This window comes from Salmo salar, chromosome 03 (genome assembly GCF_965601325.2).
Source record: "Salmo salar chromosome 03, fSalSal1, whole genome shotgun sequence".
In the NCBI taxonomy this organism is placed as follows: Eukaryota; Metazoa; Chordata; class Actinopteri; order Salmoniformes; family Salmonidae; genus Salmo; species Salmo salar.
Genome location: NC_138293.1, coordinates 17,167,733 through 17,188,021, shown reverse-complemented (window position 1 = coordinate 17,188,021; position 20,289 = coordinate 17,167,733). Strand labels below are relative to the sequence as shown.

The 20,289-nt window shown below is 41.4% G+C and overlaps 2 protein-coding genes across 4 annotated transcripts in view; both read left to right on the top strand.

Moving 5' to 3' along the window:
- LOC100306820 (phosphatase 1L) overlaps positions 1–10,873 on the top strand; it is a 34,480-nt gene extending 23,607 nt beyond the window's left edge. For all 3 annotated transcript variants that reach the window (XM_014189729.3, NM_001165359.1, XM_045714301.2), the window contains 3 exon segments: positions 4,373–4,547; positions 7,656–7,817; positions 8,497–10,873. In XM_014189729.3, coding sequence (XP_014045204.1) covers positions 4,373–4,547; positions 7,656–7,817; positions 8,497–8,849 — 690 coding nt within the window. In that variant the 3' untranslated portion in view covers positions 8,850–10,873.
- A 7,808-nt stretch (positions 10,874–18,681) lies between these two features.
- Positions 18,682–19,889, top strand: arl14 (ARF like GTPase 14). Its single transcript, XM_014190136.3, has one exon. The coding sequence runs from the start codon at positions 18,851–18,853 to the stop codon at positions 19,463–19,465; it is 615 nt and encodes a 204-aa protein (XP_014045611.1). The 5' UTR covers positions 18,682–18,850; the 3' UTR covers positions 19,466–19,889.
- The last annotated feature ends 400 nt before the right edge of the window (positions 19,890–20,289 follow it).

The window sequence follows — 20,289 nt, the reverse complement described above, 5'->3', positions numbered from 1 at the left end:
GTGAAGTTGTCCTGTCCCCTTAGCAGAAAAACACCCCCAAAGCATAATGTTTCCACCTCCATGTTTGACGGTGGAGATGGTGTTCTTGGGGTCATAGGCAGCATTCCTCCTCCTCCAAACACGGCGAGTTGAGTTGATGTCAAAGAGCTCCATTTTGGTCTCATCTGACCACAAGACTTTCACCAGTTGTCCTCTGAGTCATTCAGATGTTCATTGGCAAACTTCAGATGGGCATGTATATGTATTCTTGAGCAGGGGGACCTTGCAGGCGCTGCAGGATTTCAGTCCTTCACTGCGTAGTGTGTTACCAATTGTTTTCTTGGTGACTATGGTTCCAGCTGCTTTGAGATCATTGACAAGATCCTCCCGTGTAGTTCTGGGCTGATTCCTCACCGTTCTCATGATCATTGCAACTCCACGAGGTGAGATCTTGCATGGAGCCCCAGGCCGAGGGATATTGACAGTTATTTTGTGTTTCTTCCATTTGCGAATAATCGCACCAAATGTTGTCACCTTCTCACCAAGCTCCTTGGCGATGGTCTTGTAGCGCATTCCAGCCTTGTGTAGGTCTACAATCGTGTCCCTGACATCCTTGGAGAGCTCTTTGGTCTTGTCCATGGTGGAGAGTTTGGAATCTGATGGATTGATTGCTTCTGTGGACAGGTGTCTTTTTTACAGGTAACAAGCTGCGGTTAGGAGCACTCCCTTTAAGAGTGTGCTCCTAATCTCAGCTCGTTACCTGTATAAAAGACACCTGGGAGCCAGAAATCTTTCTGATTGAGAGGGGGTCAAATACTTATTTCCCTCATTAAAATGCAAATCAATTTATAACATTTCTGACATGCGTTTTTCTGGATATTTTTGTTGTTATTCTGTCTCTCACTGTTCAAATAAACCTACCATTAAAATCATAGACTGATCCTTTCTTTGTCAGTGGGCAAACGTACAAAATCGGCAGGGGATCAAATACTTTTTTCCCCCACTGTATATATATATATATATCCATACACGCATGCATACATATATACATACACATACCTATATATATATTTTTTTTTAAGAATATACCTTTATTATTATTCCCCGCAAACCCTACCACCGATCCCCCAATTGGAGTAAACTAATAAACACTTAGGCTTTTACCTTCAATTTATTCATCTTATACACATTTTACAGACAGTCTATTTTACAATAGTTATTTTTTGTTTGTTTTTAGTCCTTCCTCTATTTCTGATGTCCATCCAGTTTGATTTCTATTTTTAACTGTACTATTTCACAACATTTCTGGACCTATATTCATTTTACAGACCCCGTATGTTTTACATTGTTTATCTTGTTATTAGTCCCACCCTTCAGCTCCATTCAACCCTTCCCATCTATCTCTCAACATCATCCATTTCAGATTTCTATTTGCCATATATTTTTCAACTGTGCTGTGATGCTTCACAAAACAATTGAAGCTTTCTATTCTCATAGCTTCTACAGACTGTAAATTAAAAATAAACATTTTTGCTAAAATAATATATTATTGATTGATTATGGCTTTTCAAATCACCCAGTATTGCTATCTGCAGCGTTAGTTCTAGGCAAATGTTGCAATTCTTCAGCCATTCCTGGACCTGTGACCAAAAACGATCTACATATGGACAATACCAAAATAAATGATCTAATGACTCTGCCTCCCCACAGCAGAATCTGCAGAGCTGGGAAGATTGTATCCCCATATATATCCCCAATGTTATAAATATATATATATATATAACATTCTATTGGTTGCAAGAATTTTGTATAGTAATTTAAATTGAAAGTTGTGAAGTTTTGTATCTGCCGTTGTTTTGCGTATCAATTCATAAACCATGTGCCATGGAATGGGTACATCGAAAATCTCTTCCCAACTATTTTGTAATTTATATGGCACAGCTGTCAGTTTTTTGGTCCTTAAATGAAATTAGCGTATGTTTTTATTTATCACACTTTTTTCTTTAACCATTTCTGTTCTTTAATACAGGGCTGCCATACAAGTTCCTTACTTTTTTCCCCTTCTACTTGCCTCTTCCATTTTTGTGATAATGCTGCAATTAGTTGGTTATAATTTTGGGTAGAGCAGACATTTCTATATGTCTGTGTTAGCTGCATGTGTGGCATAACTCCACCACTAATGTCATTCACTAAAATTATACCTTTTTTAAACATTTCTTCGAAAAACATTTTTTTTTTATCAATTAGTATATTTGAATTTAACCACAATATTTGTTGTATTATTTGTCCTGTCTTTTCAGGTGGATTAAACTGAAATTGCAACCAACTTTCTAAGGCTTGTTTAAAAAAATAAAGATATTTTCGAGATTATTTCCTTTTCAAACAACTGAAAGTGGGCAGGTGTAATCTGAATAAAGGGAAAAAGGCCATTCTTGAACATAGGATGAGACATTAGTACCAATTTACTAGAAAACCCGTTTGGATTTAAGTATAACTTTTGTATGACTGATGCCTTTAGTGAGAGGTCTAATGCTTTAATATTTAATCATTTCTGCCCTCCGAATTCATATTCGTTATATAAATAGGCCCTTTTAATTTTATCTGGCTTGCCGTTCCAAATAAAATGTAATATTTTTAGTTCATATAATTTAAAAAGCAGGTCACTAGGTGTAGGCAAAACCATAAGCAAATAGGTAAACTATGATATGACTAAAGAGTTAATCAGGGTGATTTTTCCACAAATAGACAGGTATTTTCCTTTCCATGGTAGCAAGATCTTATCTATTTTTGCTAACTTTCTATAAAATTGTATTGGAGTGAGATCATTTCTTTCTTTTGGGATTTGTATACCGAGTATGTCCACATCTGTCAGACCATTTTATTGGTAAACTACATGGTAATGTAAAATGTGCATTTTTTTTGTGATCCAATACGTCATTTGGTTTTAATTCATAGAGGACAGCGAAAGTATCTAGATCCTCTATGAGGCCGTGGAGAGACTCCAATTGTGGTTTTAAAAGAAAACATGAACCATCGGCATACAATGACACCATGAGGGAAATTAGTTTGTTCGTTAATATCTCATCTGCCTCGGTTAATTGGATGGCTTGATTACAGGACTGATTAAAACACAAGAACTGTTGATTGCAAAGTGTAATAATATGCAAACGACGACATGAGTGTGTCGAGTCTCAAGTCTTTAAGAGTTTTGAACGCTTCTATAATGAAATATATAAACTTCCAGCAGCTGAATTAATATTCAATGTGATGAACATGATCTGAGGAGAAAGGAGGCAGTGAACATAATGAAAGAGGCTAAAAAAGAGAGCAGGAAAGAGGGAGGAATGGAGAGGAAGAGAGGTTGTTGAATAATTCAGCACAGAACACCTGGCGAAGACCTAGAAATAATCAGTCAAATACTGAAAATACACCTCTTTAAATCCAACTGAAATCACATTTCTACGTGTAGTAAAACCAAGGATATTTACAGTTCTTACTCAGATAACAGTAATCTGAATATACAAAGAGAAACAGACAGTGTCTTTAACATCACTGGAAACCAGTGTTAACCTTCATGCCCACCGGGTTTGGCCCATGGTAATTGATTAGTCATTATTAATTCATTCATTTTTCTTGGAAATTAGCAAAGCCACCAAGTGTGCATTTGAGCATGCATATTAAAATCTCTTACATATTGCCTCCATTCACCCAGTGCTGTATATAGACACATGAATTATCTGTAGACAGCCTACCACATTGAAACCCTTTCTTCATACGGTATAAAATGTGCTCGTCAAATATCATTTCTCTGGTCTTGCACTATGTATAGCTTTTGTTTGGAGGTCTCTGGTAGGTCCTAGAAAACATTGGTGTCATGCCTTTTGGTGAGTATTTCAATAATACTTTTTTGTGTTTTAAACTTGTAGTTTGTGGTCAATGTATTATAAGATGAAGAACTTGTTTGGACTTTGAATTCAGATTGAACAATTTCCTTTATATAAACAGACATTTTTAAACTAATCATCTGATAATCTCTGTTTACATTGGCAGCTATCTCCTGGCTGTGTTCTTGTAAAATATGGGCACTAAGACAGACTATTTCTCAAGGACACAGGTTGTCAGTCATTTACAGCATCGGAGGCTCACAACACTGCTGAATACAGAAAAAATAAATGTGCCTCGTTCAAACATTTAATCTGGATTTATTCTGTACCGCTGTACAGGTAAAAACACAGAATTGTATCAACCAATCATCAGAAAGTTGACCGGTGAAATAACTGAAATTCAACCAAAACCGTGATGAACAACTTTCTAAATACTTATATTGCTCTCTCTCTCTCTCTCTCCCCCCCCCCCCCCCCTTTTCCCATCGCTCTCTCTCCATCTGTCACAGGCTGCAGCGGACTATGTAAAGGCCCACCTTCCGGAGTCTCTGAGGCAGCAGCTGCTGTCCTATGAGAGGGAGAAGAGGGAGAGCGTTCCCTCCTACCCCAGCATCCTGGAGCAGCGCATCCTGGCTGTGGACCGAGACATGGTGGACAAGCTCTCCGCCAATCACGACGAAGCAGGTGAGGGACTGTAGGAGTGCTGATCTAAGATCAGTTTATCCTTTTAGGTCCTGGATCAGCACTCCTTCTCTGAGATATTTATGAGTATGAGGTCTGACGGGTTAAAAATGTGGCAATACTGCGGATTGGTTAAGACATTAAGTCCGATACACTCGGACAGAGATGGGTCAGAGGGGGAGAGGCGAATTTTAAACCACAAATCTATTTTGCATGAAGAAACAACCTGTCATTCATCACAAACTTTGTGAATATCTGGGTTTTGCCTCTTTACAATGCAGAAAGACTGCATTTAATCAGTGGACACCACTCGTTTTTATTACAACACACCTGTCATAATTGTTTTCTTTACTAAAGTAGAGGTTTATATTATTATTATTATTATTATTGCTAAGGGTACTGCATAGGTGTAAACATACATTTCTTAGCAAGAGATTGCACTTGTATAGCCTAAAAAAGTAGCAGAAATTTGCAGAAAGTAGTTTTGAATGCATTTTACTGAAGGGAAACAATAACAGTCTTGAAATGTTTTGGCAACATAGTGATATATTCTTATATACTGTACAATGAGGAATTAAACTACAAAATACTAGTCTTCTCCCATTTGTTTAAACATTGCCCCCACCCACAAGGTGTTCAAACAACAACAATAAATATGAATAAAGTAAGATAATAGATACAAAAACATGAAGAACATAAATCAATCAACTCTAATTAGCACATGTAGGACAGTATGCAAGTGTGTGTGCATGGACTTGGCAGATGTATTTCTCACATGTGCAGCACATAGTATTTGTTTTACAGTCCTTCTTTGGGGGGCAGAACTGGCATCTCCTCCTCTTGCCTGCCCCAGCTGCAGCCTCAGGTGGATCAGGACAAGATTCAGCCCCCTGAACAGCTTCCACAAGCGCTGCAGAGGCTGCTGTGAGGGGGAGGTGCTCCCTTCTTTGAATGCGTAGAGTTACAAGTGCCTTTCCCAGCTGTTCCAGGAGCACTCTCCTCTTGTTCCGCTTATCAGGCATCCAGGTAGGGTTGATCTTGTTCCATATCACCAAGGCATTGTATGAGGACACATCAATGATGTTATGGAAGATGACTAGGGGCCAGCGGACAGTCATCCTCCTGCATCTGTAAGTTCCAATCACCTTGTCCAGGTTGTCCACGCATCCTTTGTTGTGGTTGTAGTCCAGGATGATGGCTGTCTTCCTGTCCTCACGATCACTGACCTCAGCCGTTTTGTGCAGTCTGCTCAGGAGGACCACATTCTTGTTCCTCTTTGGGAGGTAAGAAACTAGAGTGGTGGTGGGGGTGAAGGCAAACTTTGATGAGAAGGCCTTTCTCCCCCTTGTTGCGAGGAGTGCAGGGGGGAGCTCAGGCTTGTTCTTTCTAACTGTGCCAACTATGGTGATCTTCCTCTTCAGGAGCTGCTGGCTGAGTTCACAAGAGGTGAAGAAATTGTCACACGTGACATTGTGCCCCCTTCTGTCCATCTGTCACATCAAGCACAACCCGCGTCCCCTGGTTCTTCTCCGGTCCTCTACTGGTCAGCTTCCCTGTGTAGACTTGCATCTTCCAAGCTTAGCTGGATTGTGCGTCACAGGCCATCCATATCTTGATGCCATGAATTTGTCATCTCCAGGATGATTTTTTCGATGGCTGGTGTGATGAACATGTAGAATGTTGAGGCGATGTCCTGGGCATGGGCAACTGCATGTCTTGTAGGCCCTGGGTTCATCCTTATGACATGCTGTGCTGCCATCCTGCCCTGGTTGTCATATGGTGACAAGGACCATGTTATTTTGCTGTTCTTTGACAAAAATGTTTCTCTTTCAGCTTGGGGGATTTCTTCTTCATCTGAAGATGATGCATCGTGCTCTGAATTGTATTCTTCCCCATCTTCTTCAGATACCTCCTCCTCTTCTAAATCATTGTTCTCTTGTTCCTCCTGGACATCTGAAAAAATCTGATCTACGACCTGTTGGGCACTGAAACGTGCCCTCATGGCTTCAGCAAAGAGAGAACTGGGGGGACTGTCATCTGCAGCACCTTTATAGCCTCTGACCGCATTCCCCATTAGTAAACAATGCTTTCAAGAAATGTTTATTTTGTCTGAAATTGTTTTTATTTTGTCTGTGAAGTTGAGTCATGTGTGGGGTCGTGGAGGGGAGATGCTGCACATGCACAATAAAGTTTCGTTTTGTCTGAATTCAATCAGTAGCACACACAATCTCAATTTCTCATTGTATGTGTGTGTGTGTCTTTGTGGTTTTGGTGGTGTGTAAATGACCCTAAGACAATCTTTGTACCCTGGTGGTCTATAGCTTTCATGGAAATATGAACAAAGGCGATGTTTCACTTTTTCTAATGTTGGGGTCACTAGGAAAAGTCATCAAATTGCTGTTAAACATAGTGGCGGGTCATTTTTTACCCTTAAGACAACACAAGGGTTAAAGCAGGTCAGAGTTGACCCTCTCTTTAAAAAATCCTAATCACTTTATGCCTAAAGGGAGAGAGAGAAATATTTTTGCAAATGTAAAGTAATTTATAGTTTGGTCTGTAAAAAGTAAAGCCGTATACATCAAATGTAGTATTATTTATTATGGCGGGGGTGAAATGTCTCCATGGAGACAACCTTTGGAAGGTCAAGACACAAAGTCAGTGTCACGGAGTACACGAAGCTGCTTTGTTGCCCTGAGAGATTTGTCAGCCCTGAGAAATGGATTAGATGACTGTACTGGAAACAGTACCTTATAAATCACTGGATTTTTCAATGGAGGAGGAAGACATGAAAAGGTAGACCTTTGTCAGATACGTTATTAGGGCCTTCACTCCTGTTACCTGGACTTTCATAGCTGTGATGGAAATACAGTATGGCTCTCAGTATTGTGGTTGGTTAGCGGACTTTGGTACGCTTGTGGTATTCTGAGAATGAGAATCACAGGTGAGAAACATGAACTTAAAGGTTCATTACACTCAGATATTTTCAGACCTTAACAGTAGTCTTATGTCAAGATGAGCCACGTCCCAGGCCATCGTTTGTCTAGATCATGTATGGTTTTGGAATGTAATGTCCCTTTAAATTGAAATATCACCTCTGTCTCCCTCTCTCAGGTACTACATGTCTGGTGGCCCTGCTATCGGACAGGGAGCTGACGGTGGCCAACGTTGGGGACTCACGAGGCGTGTTGTGTGACAAGGACGGAAACGCTGTGGCATTGTCACATGACCACAAGCCATACCAGCTGAAGGAGCGCAAGAGGATCAAGAGGGCAGGTGAGCGGACCACCAGCATGGGTGAACAGCACCACAACACTATGGGGACATTAAAAAGATGTGTTTGTGTCAAACCTAGCTAAACTCAACACAGTCAATTCACACATTGGGGTGGGTTTCCTGGATCAGATTAACCCTAGTCCTGAACTAAGGACCACTTTAATTGGAGAACTGTTTCTTAGTCCAGAACCAGGTTTAATCTGTGTCCAGGAAACCGGCCCTTAGTGTTCAGCACAGAAACAAAACACACATACCATTTTCTTGGCTGTGGAAGGTAGTGCATAATGTCATGACGACATAAAATGTTTCCCATACTTGAGCAGATCACAATGGCACGCTAGGATGAATCACTAGAATGAATTAGTGTCAAATGGAGAGACTGTACAATTGCAGCCTTGACTCACCACCTATTGGCCCTCTTTGGAAGTGCAAGAGAAGATGAATACGTTACTTGCTCTGACAAATGATAGGAAGCACTGATATGCTGAGGTGGATTTGGTAAATAGAATATCTATAGAAATATAGATATAATGTAATTTGACTGTGATACAGAAATTCCCTTGCTCCGTCTGCACGTTTTTTCCGTGTACACAATCAAGGACCAATGTCCCAGTGTGAGATAATAAAATTACTAAGAGTTTAATCAAAGGGCATTGCACTTCCATTCCTTCACCACCAGGGGGCTTCATCAGCTTCAATGGCTCGTGGCGCGTCCAGGGCATCCTGGCCATGTCTCGCTCGCTGGGCGACTACCCCCTGAAGAACCTCAACGTGGTCATCCCCGACCCCGACGTGTTGACCTTTGACCTGGACAAGCTGCAGCCCGAGTTCATGATCCTGGCGTCGGACGGGCTGTGGGACGCCTTCAGCAACGAGGAGGCGGTGCGTTTCGTGCGCGAGCGCCTGGACGAGCCACACTACGGTGCGAAGAGCATCGTGCTGCAGTCTTTCTACCGCGGCTGCCCCGACAACATCACCGTCATGGTGGTCAAGTTCAAGAGCGGCCCCGTGGGGAGCAAGGCTGAGGAGTAGAGGCGGTGATGAGGTCATTGTTATTGTTATGTTATAGATAGACTCTCCTCCCTTATGGATAGTGCAGCAAGCAATCAATGGGGAGGATTGGAAACTGTTGCAACATGCATACCTGGCATTATCTTTGAAACGCATGTACACCCACACCAACATCCTACACTATGTAGTTTGTTTTTCATTTCTGACTATGACTTTTGGAGAGAGATTATTTTTGCTTGAATTATGGCCTTAACTCAGAAGCTGGAGTGCTTGATCATCTTGACACACACACACATACGCTCACACATACACACGTCCATCTGCCGTCTCACACATTGGCATTCAGCACGAACACACAACTGGGGATCACCTCTTCATCATTGAGAAGATGACTCTCTGACTCAAACAGTACACTGATCTAGTGTTCTCTGCACACCCTGCTGCAGTGTATTGTACTGTCACAGGACTGATACTGTCCTGAAGAAAATTGTAAAAGAAAAAGCACCTGTTGAGGCTTCATTTTGGTGGAATGATAAGCCCTTACGTATCAGTCCATAAAAATGTCCTTGGTCATATACGGGATCAGTTATACCCTGATCTAGCTCCAGCCATTGCCTTTTTTGTCAACATAGTCTTAACAGGGCTGATGTTAAGTTACTGAATTATGGTACTGGACCTGTATAGGACATTTGTTTAGCCTATCCTTGTTTAGGAAAGATCTGTGAATTTTAGCACACAGGTGTTGATGCCTTCGTCCATGGGAATCGTACGGACTGGGAGGTGCATCTCAGACTGCTTATTAAAGCACCGTTACCCATGGCGACTGAGTTAAAGGCCACACAGCTGAAACAGGAAGGCTAATTTCCAGTAATATGCGTATGACGCAATATGATTGGAGAGACTACTGATGTGTTAATAAGGTCAGGATCATGTTAGAGACCAAGGATGGCCAACTTTTCTCTGAGAGTAGCAGGGTGTGCAGGGTTTTGTTCCAGCCCGTAATAGATGGTTATTCAGGACCATAGTTGGCCACCCGTGTGTTAGTTTTACCAGTGTACTACTGTATTGAATACTACTATTACGACTGTATTTCCAACAATCTCTCACAGGCTCACCTCAGAATTTGACGTTCATTCATGTTTCTCAAACGTCAAATTTCAAAGTTGTTCCAAACATCAAATTTCAAAATGTTTAAGGTTTAGGCATTAACTCCACATTTTTAAGGCTAGGGTAATGTTTAGGCATTAACTCAGAATTATTACGGTTATACATTAACCTTTCAGAGTTAAGGTTTGGGATAGGCTTAAAACCAAAATATAAAAACAGCTTTCTATCGCTGGATTCGAATATGCAACTTTTGGAACAAAATGCAGATGTTTACGCCCACCCGCCATCCCCATCCACAATGTCCTAGCAAAACCCAAACCTACTGGAAGAGAACAGACTGTTGTCCCTAGTGGCCGGTTTCCTCTTTATCTCCCGGAGTCCTCAGACATGGATGGACATTGAATACTGACTTCTATAAGGGGTGACCTGCTTGGTATTTATTTCATAGATACATAATTCGATTTTTTTTTTATATATATGTTATATTATCATATACACCAGATAGGTGTTGTGTACAGGGTTAACCATAGTACGGTGCCCCTGGAGCAAATTAAGGTTAAGTGCCTTGCGCAAGGGTATATCGCCAGATTTTTTTTATTTTGTCTGGTCGGGTATTCAAACCAGCAACCTTTCAGTTACTAGCACAACGCTCTTAACAGGTAGGTTACCTGCTGCCCTATGAGGTGGCAAATGTATCATTTAACAATGTACCTTAATTGCCTTATTTATTTTTTCAGTTTTAATCTTATTGTCAAAACAAAACATACACAGATGTTTATTGTTCACCTGTGCATACAGTATGCATAAGTTGATAATGCAACAAGCATCACTTGTAGACAGTTCACCAACAAGTCAGTCATATAATCTGCCAAACACAAAATGTATGAATTTGCTGAATGCAGTCTGTCAGTATTAAAATCCAATGCTACCATGTCAAATCTTGCTGTTTTTGTTTGTTATTCCTGCCAATTTGAAAGACTGTGCAGACAGTCTGTTTAGCTGCTACTGCACCCTGTGATTTAACACAGTAAATTACTTTTTAACATTATAGGTCCAATAATTTATTGAAAATATATATACACTGCTCAAAAAAATTAAGGGAACACTTAAACAACACAATTTAACTCCAAGTCAATCACACTTCTGTGAAATCAAACTGTCCACTTAGGAAGCAACACTGATTGACAATACATTTCACATGCTGTTGTGCAAATGGAATAGACAACAGGTGGAAATTATAGGCAATTAGCAAGACACCCACAATAAAGGAGTGGTTCTGCAGGTGGTGACCACAGACCACTTCTCAGTACCTATACTTCCTGGCTGATGTTTTGGTCACTTTTGAATGCTGGCGGTGCTTTCACTCTAGTGGTAGCATGAGACGGAGTCTACAACCCACACAAGTGGCTCAGGTAGTGCAGCTCATCCAGGATGGCACATCAATGCGAGCTGTGGCAAGAAGGTTTGCTGTGTCTGTCAGCGTAGTGTCCAGAGCATGGAGGCGCTACCAGGAGACAGGCCAGTACATCAGGAGACGTGGAGGAGGCCGTAGGAGGGCAACAACCCAGCAGCAGGACCGCTACCTCCACCTTTGTGCAAGGAGGAGCAGGAGGAGCACTGCCAGAGCCCTGCAAAATGACCTCCAGCAGGCCACAAATGTGCATGTGTCTGCTCAAACGGTCAGAAACCGACTCCATGAGGGTGGTATGAGGGCCCGACGTCCACAGGTGGGGGTTGTGCTTACAGCCCAACACCGTGCAGGACGTTTGGCATTTGCCAGAGAACACCAAGATTGGCAAATTCGCCACTGGCGCCCTGTGCTCTTCACAGATGAAAGCAGGTTCGCACTGAGCACATGTGACAGACGTGACAGAGTCTGGAGACGACATGGAGAACGTTCCTGCTGCCTGCAACATCCTCCAGCATGACCGGTTTGGCGGTGGGTCAGTCATGGTGTGGGGAGGCATTTCTTTGGGGGGCCGCACAGCCCTCCATGTGCTCGCCAGAGGTAGCCTGACTGCCATTAGGTACCGAGATGAGATCCTTAGACCCCTTGTGAGACCATATGCTGGTGCGGTTGGCCCTGGGTTCCTCCTAATGCAAGACAATGCTAGACCTCATGTGGCTGGAGTGTGTCAGCAGTTCCTGCAAGAGGAAGGCATTGATGCTATGGACTGGCCCGCTCGTTCCCCAGACCTGAATCCAATTGAGCACATCTGGGACATCATGTCTCGCTCCATCCACCAACGCCACGTTGCACCACAGACTGTCCAGGAGTTGGCGGATGCTTTAGTCCAGGTCTGGGAGGAGATCCCTCAGGAGACCATCCGCCACCTCATCAGGAGCATGCCCAGGCATTGTAGGGAGGTCATACAGGCACGTTGGAGGCCACACACACTACTGAGCCTCATTTTGACTTGTTTTAAGGACATTACATCAAAGTTGGATCAGCCTGTAGTGTGGTTTTCCACTTTAATTTTGAGTGTGACTCCAAATCCAGACCTCCATGGGTTGATAAATTGGATTTCCATTGATTATTTTTGTGTGATTTTGTTGTCAGCACATTCAACTATGTAAAGAAAAAAGTATTTCATAAGATTATTTCATTCATTCAGATCTAGGATGTGTTATTTTTGTGTTCCCTTTATTTTTTTGAGCAGTGTAATACAGCAAAGGGATTAATAAACGGGTCACAGATTTGTCTGACCTCTGTTGCTTATTCATGTATGGCAATGTGCATGTGGCCTTTCTGTAGACTACAAACCACGTATGGCCGCCAAGAAACAGTGCAGTATTCTCTGGGGCCGTGAGAAACCACAATGACGCACTCACATACCAAGCCGAACAATCATATCTCTGTTTTCATGTATCTTGCTTCACCAGTGTGCTGGATTGTCACACTGATGAATATGTCTCCCATCAGTCACGTCATGACACTAAACAATTGATTGGGTTTTATTTGAAAATCCTCAATGATGACAACAAGCATAAGAATGTTTGGGCTGGTGAGATCACAGCCAGAAAGAAAACATATGACGTCGTTGATACACTTCTGGGACCGCTAGACGCAGGCACAAATAGTTCTGTCTGCGCTATAACTCTAGTAACCAAACACCCTACCACTAGCTACAGAGGCTTGGCAGTTGCTGGCGTGCGTCGCATAGACAGCGCGCAAGCTAGGGGCCAAGTCAAAACTGACGGCCGGTGCCAGGTGGAACCGGCCTTAGAATAGCATGTAGGTCTACATTTGTTAAATAGTCTTATCGAATGTGCAAAATGCCAGAGCCGTGTGGTAACATTCAACAGGTTTTCCGTAAACCAAAGTCACTGTACTTAACGCCGCCTTACAGGAAAGCTAAGCTCATTATTTGGGATACTGAGCCTCTATAAGAAGTATTCGGTCATTGGGCCAAGCGAGACAAGTGTGTAGCAAACAGCAGCACAAGTGAGGAAAGACAGGACCTTTGAGGGTGTTTGCAATTAGGGTCTCTATCTGAGCTTTGGTTCTTCCGGAGCTGACTCATATCTGCTTTTGAGGTGAATTTGGTCATAGTTTGGAAGAATGGGTCAACGCGGTTCCAAGCCCACTGTAGTAGAGGTGTGGGAGCTGTTCCAGTGCTTTGGTGCTCCGGCGCCCGTGAAACGCAATTCAGTGTATCAGAAAATGAACGAAAGCTCCACGCGTGCCCTTACTATCCGGTTCCAAGAGACGGTGAAGAGGCCGGACCTCTCGCATGACGCCGGGGTTCATGAGAGCAGCACGCGACCCCACTCATGGCACCACAGCCGCCGGGACACGGGACTAGTGTATGTAATGGATGACCCGACGGGTGGAGTTTGGATGAAGCCGAGAGAGAAATGGACAAGATCCTGAAAAATAGGGACATCTATGGTTTTAAAATGGTCTCTATTCATGAGAAAGTTTAGCATTCTCAAGTAGGGTGCATCTCGGGCTTCTGCGCAATCGTGCGTAATCGCCGCGGCGTATTTGTGCGGTGTGTCTCTCAAGGGGACAGAAGATCAGTGATTGAGATACGTTTCAGGGGGATGTGCTTGACCGCACCACCTTGCACTGACCAGTGAGAAAAGGGATTACATTGGATTGATTACTCTCTGGGTGCATGTTATCCAGCAGATTGTTATCATCCACTGTCCTAAGGTTAATACAGCAAACGTTGTATTATCATGAATTAATCTAATATTTGTGGATGAAAATGCATGCTTGGAAGCACAGCCTAATCAGGTACCTCCACTCTGGAGTCGCTTTAGTCCATTCATTGTGCCATTGTTCTTTGCGCACATTTATCCTACATTTTCTTTGACGTGTTATCCAGCATGAGCAAGTTTCATTTGAACCAGTATGTTCATAGGCCTGCCTATTCAGTGAAAACATATTTAAGCACAATTCAGGTGTCAACTATTTAAAAAAAACCTGTGGAATGGACTTCATAATAGGCTCGATAAAGTGGATTATCTTGGCACACGTGCAGTCCTAGGCCACCTGCTGGCAGAAAAGATACAATGCCGCCGTCATGTGGATGAGAACATTTATGTCTACATTGACTACAGCAAAGATACATATTATTATTTATTTATTTATTTATCTATTTATGTTACTAGTGTTCTCATGGCAACCCTTACAAAAAAAGATTGCCGTTTTGAAACTGTAAAAGTGCAGTAACTGCGGTCGACTGTGGTATTTTGGACGCAGTAAAAAAAACTATTATTTGGATGCAGTATTTTCAGCATACTGCAGTTATACTGCACTCTGACTACAATATTTTTTTTGTAAGGGAAACAATGGTATCAGTTAAACTGAAGAGATATGCCAAGGGCAGGAGCCACACCCATGAACTTCGACTTGACCTTTTCATTAGATGTTGTTGACATGTCTGGCTACCAGCCTACTACTGCATCGAAATCAATCAACACAACCAGGGTTTGATTGTCATGTAGTCTTTTTCTCTTTCCCGCCTGAGTTTGGAAATACACTCATCTGCTTCTGTTTTGTGGTGGGCTGTATTTGTAGTCAGCAACTTGATGGGACCCTTTGGCATTTACAGTCATTTGAAGATAGAAATTCCACCGTGCAAAAACTGGTTGAATTAACGCTGTTTCCATGACATTTCAACCAAATAATGAAATGTGATGACATTGAATCAACGTGGAGAACGGATTGGATTTAAGGGAATTTCCTATTTTTTCACCCAGCTTTTAACCTAAATCCAATGACATGGGAACATTTCTTGTTTATTTCACATTGACATTTCACATTAGTTGACAACTGCGCCCAGTGGGTATGGAAAGATCACGTGTATATTTAAACCAAGCCCAAGTAGTCTGGCAACACAATCTCACTCTCAATTCTTGCAAATATGTACAAAAACTATTTCAGCAGATTTTGTGGGGTTTTGTGTGTATTAATTCGTGTGAAAACACATTTTTTGTGCAAATTAATTATTAGGAAAATACATTTTTGTACGACTTCATTTATAGGAAAATACATTTTCGGAGGGCAAACTTCGGAACAATCTTTTGAAAGTTGTTAGAGAGATGATGGACAATGGTGTTCTACACTGCCTTTTTTTGTGTCCCACATTTATTTATATTTTAAAAAGTAACGTTAAAAAAGTAACAACCCAATATTGCTAATCAACCAGGTTGTCACCAAAATAATTGTAATATAACAGTAACCTTATGTTCTTTTTTAATGCCAATACTGTTTTCTATGTTACAAGGCTCCACTTTCTCATTGTTTTTTTGTGGTATCGATGAAGCTACTTGATTGGGGAATGGGGATACATTTTTTATGATGGGAAATGATAAAACACACACACGAACATTTACACATATACACACACTCACATTGTTTGTACTCATGTTATAGCCAACTCTAGAATTTTGTATGAATAATTTATCAAATATCTGTATCTAGTTGTCATGTATTCATTATCTTTTACTGGTTTTAAATGTTTGTAGTTTGCATTTTTCAGTAATGATTAACGTGGTTAAATAGTCGTAAATCTCTGCTTGATTTAGCTTTTGGTATATTTGGCATTTTTATACACATTCTGTATTTCCACTGAAGAAAGCAATAATTAACCAACACACTACTGTAAATAAATGGACACTGCCTGTTATAAAACGGAAATTGCTCTCCATAAATAAATGCTCAGTCTGAAGCCATTCAGCTATGGGGTTCACAGCCCTACAGTATAATAATGATACAAGTTCTATCACTTTAAAAAGGGTTTATTTACAACCTATGGGTTATAAGATGTTGGGAATAGTGGCATAGGAGAGTATGAAATGAATTAAATACCCTAACCCAAAGCTATGTTCAATGTCAGCAGCAATTTCCAGTGACAAATTCTCAGTCTGAAGCAATTCGGCTATGGGTTTCACAGCCCTATAATGATACAAGTTATATCACCGTAAAAAATTGTTTATTTACAACCTCAGGGGTATAAGATGTTGGAAAAAGTGGTATAGGAGAGTCTGACATATAACCCATAACTTGAGTTCAGTCTTCGCCAATGAGAACCAAGAGGGGCCTAGCTTCGTCCTTTATGACTGGGAAAGGCCTCCATTCTAGGCCGTAGAAAATCCTACAGCCATCTCATTAGATCAGAACAGGATGGATCAACAGTGATTCATATTACTGGTTTGCATCCAATTAAAAGGAGAGTTGTGTTTTGCTGCATAACAAACTTACATTATTTGTCTACCCATATGAGAACTTGATCTCAACTTGCCTACCTGGTTAAATAAAAGGTGAAATAAAAAAATAAATATGATGTGGATCATTGTCAGGTTATTAGCTGTAGAAGCTTCAGTAACAACAGAACACCATGGTTGTAATAAGACTTTAAACAGGTAGTTTGTAAATGTGTAGAATATGTTTGTTTTGGGTCCACACTGGTGAGTTAACTGATTTAAATGAGACAGTCACAGAGGACTTTCTTCTGAATAACTCCTCAGGGCATAGCACTTTCCATTCAGCTTTGGGCAACTTTGATGTAAGGCTTGATCACACCTGTAATTACTACTTCTATCCGTCATACCCATTGTTTCTTAACATTGTTCACTAAGTATATCAATGTAATTACACCCAACACAATGTTGAAAAACAGAATGCTTCCCAACACTAGATCCAATAAATAGGCGTGAGCTGGACGTGATCCCACCGCTGCCACCAATGTAGCAGAAAAAAGTGAACGTTTCAACAGGGACTCTAGACAGGGCTCGTACGTAGCAAAGTGAACTCTAACGGCCATTACCATGAAAGCCTAGTATTCTCTGGGCGGAAGCAGTAGGCCTATAATGCCTCGTTACAATAGCCTAAGTCCATAACATGATTGACACGATGGTAATAATCATCATGAAACGGCCTTGGAAGTGCCATAAGTGTAAACCAAAATAATTAATTATTTTACATGAACCTGTTCAACTGCAATGATATGGCTTAGTCATAGATCATAGTCCAGACGTGTTATAGTTGCAAATACCATGCAGCTGCACCAGGGAAATTTAAACCAAACAGATTTTTCTTTGCAGGTATTCTGTTTCCCCACATTTATTGATTAATTAATTTCCCATCATGAAAATGTATCCCCATTCTCCAATCAAATACCTTTATCGACACCACAAAAAAACAGACAAATACAGCTTTTTACTCCAATCTGGCAACCCTCATAAAATCTGACATAGCACCAGTAGCACAAAGTATTAAGCCAAAACAAGCATAGAAAACATCACTGGTATTTATGTCAATATATATATATATATATATATATATATGGGACAAAAAAAGCAGTGTCGAACACAACTGCCCCAAATGCACTGCTCAATAACTTTCAAAAGATTTTTCCTAAGTTTGCCCGCCAAAAATGAATTTTCCTATGAATGAAGTCGAAAAAAGGTGTGTCTTTTCCTACGAATTAAGTCACACAAAGTTTGTGTTTTCACACTAATTAAGCCACAAAAACACACAAAATCTGCTGAAATACTTTTTGTACATATTTGCACTAATTGAGTGTGAGATTGTGTTGCAACTGAATATGACCAGTTAGTTTAAATGTAATACTAGGCCTGAAGGCTTCAGGCAGCAACTGAGAACCAAGCAAAAAGATGTGCTTTCTTTAATTCTCTCTCTTTCTTTCATCTAAACATCTTTGGAATTGTTTTCCATTCTTTGATATGTAACTATAATGTAAGTTATATTGCCTGCCTGGTGGTTTTAATGTGATTTAAGGTATCTGTATCTGTCAGATTGAAGTGGAAAATGCAATATATTCTATATTGTGTCCAAATGGCCCATATATTATTTTAGCTATAGGCTAGGCTACACATGACATAACTAATTGTTGCCTTGGCCTTAAGTACATCTGAATGACATAATGATATATATGCTATACTGTTATCTGATGATATAGAGGGTGCGTGCGTTCATCTCCATGCGTACACTTTGTTCAACTTTACGTAAAGGTCAGACCATTCGAGATGAGGCTTCAATGTGTCTTTAGAGCAGGTTAAATACCATGCACATGGAGGATTTGAATTAACATGTGAAGTGTGATAAAAACATGAGGCTATCAAACCTGCGCATGTGCTACATTGTTGTATTGTTTGTGTCAACAGCGCACTGATTTGAGTCACGCTAAACTGGCTCATTTGGTGGATAAGTTGTTAACCAAACAACAGTCATATCTTGCTTCATATAGGACCTACTTTGACCCTTGCTTATCGGTGAACGAAAGGTTTATAGGTAGCATGTAATCGTTTACCTGGTAACAGAAAGGCAACGCACTGGGTAAACACCGCAGCTCGAGGCAGAGAACAGTGACATAAGGTGATATCACTGCCTCTCCCTGATTTGCGTCTTTGCCAAGTAGTCGGGTTACGCTTTACCACACATGGGACAGCGGGGATCGAGACCCCAACCCGAGGCCCGAGTTCTCCTATTGGGTCTCGACTCAGCGGGGAAATCAACCCTTCTTTACAAACTGAAATATAACGAATCGGTCAATACCGTTCCCACCATCGGTTTCAATGTGGAGATGATAGAAGCCAAGAAGAAGAGGGAGACAGTTGCTCTGACCGTGTGGGACGTGGGCGGCCAGAATACAATGAGGCACTACTGGAAGAGCTTCTATCAGGACACTGCTGGACTGGTGTTCGTGGTGGACAGCTCCAACAGGCGCCGGTTGGACGAGGCCCGGCGGGAACTAGATCACGCCCTGAGGAGTGAATTCTTACAGGGTCTGCCTGTGGTCATCCTCGCCAACAAGCAGGACCTTCCCGAGGCCGTGTCCGTCACGGAGATAACGGAGCGCTTTCACCTGAGGACGATGAGCGCTGAGCGGGACTGGTTCGTTCAGCCCTGCTCTGCTGTGACCGGTGCTGGGCTTATAGAGGGCTTCCAAAAGGTGGCAAACCTGCTCAAACTACCATCAGAGGACGTTCAAGACAATATTAAAGAGACAGTGCAGTATCTACGATCAAAATCAGTCACGTCAATGGGTTTGTAATGTTTGCAATGATAGGATATGTCAAAAGTTATTGCCAAATGATAATTTGTTTTTATTGTTTACGGATGAAGATCACATTTCACTATGATCAATTTGTTTCTTTAAAAGGTTGTCACAGTACAATAGACTACATGGAAACGAAATCAATCCACGAAGCTATTCAATTGACTTTAAATCAGCCTATGACATTTTTTCCAACTAAGTTTAATACGTTTGTATCAGATTATTTCCTCTGATAAATATGGTCATAAATAATGTTAAATCGCCTATAGGCCTAATAATTAACATGTCATTGTGGACTTTGGGGAGCAATGCGTAAAAACGCACCGCAAATGGTCAAATTCACTTTTCATATTTTATGTAGACCTATAACCTAATATATATACACGTCTTGTATCTAATAAAATGTCTTCCCTACATGCTATATTTTTTTCATGCCACTTCTTGTGTACTAAAACTCAGGAGTGACCGATTTGATTAATTTGTGTTAGTTTAACATAATAGGCTCTTTATAAACAACACTTGTGAGAGTTATCAAACGTCATTATGCTGACAGTGAAGGTCAGTTAGCCTGGTTCTCTCAGCGATGACATACTGTTGGAGAGGCGCAGGTGGACGTGTCCGGTTCCTGTTCTTGTCCCGCTTGCTCCGTGGTCTCCAACCGATCTCTGTCCCCCTCCCGCACGGTCTCCTCATATGTTGGCAAGTACTTCACCTCATCGTAGGCGGGTAGAGAGACAGGGGGAGCTAGGTCAGTAGCAAGGCTATGCGATGTGTAGCTCTCCAGGAGCGGGTCCTGAGATACCGTTATCCGTCCGTTGAGG

What these genes read in the sequence shown, in the direction of transcription:
- arl14 (XM_014190136.3), top strand. Translation starts at nt 18,851, where the DNA reads ATGGGACAGCGGGGATCGAGACCCCAACCCGAGGCCCGAGTTCTCCTA.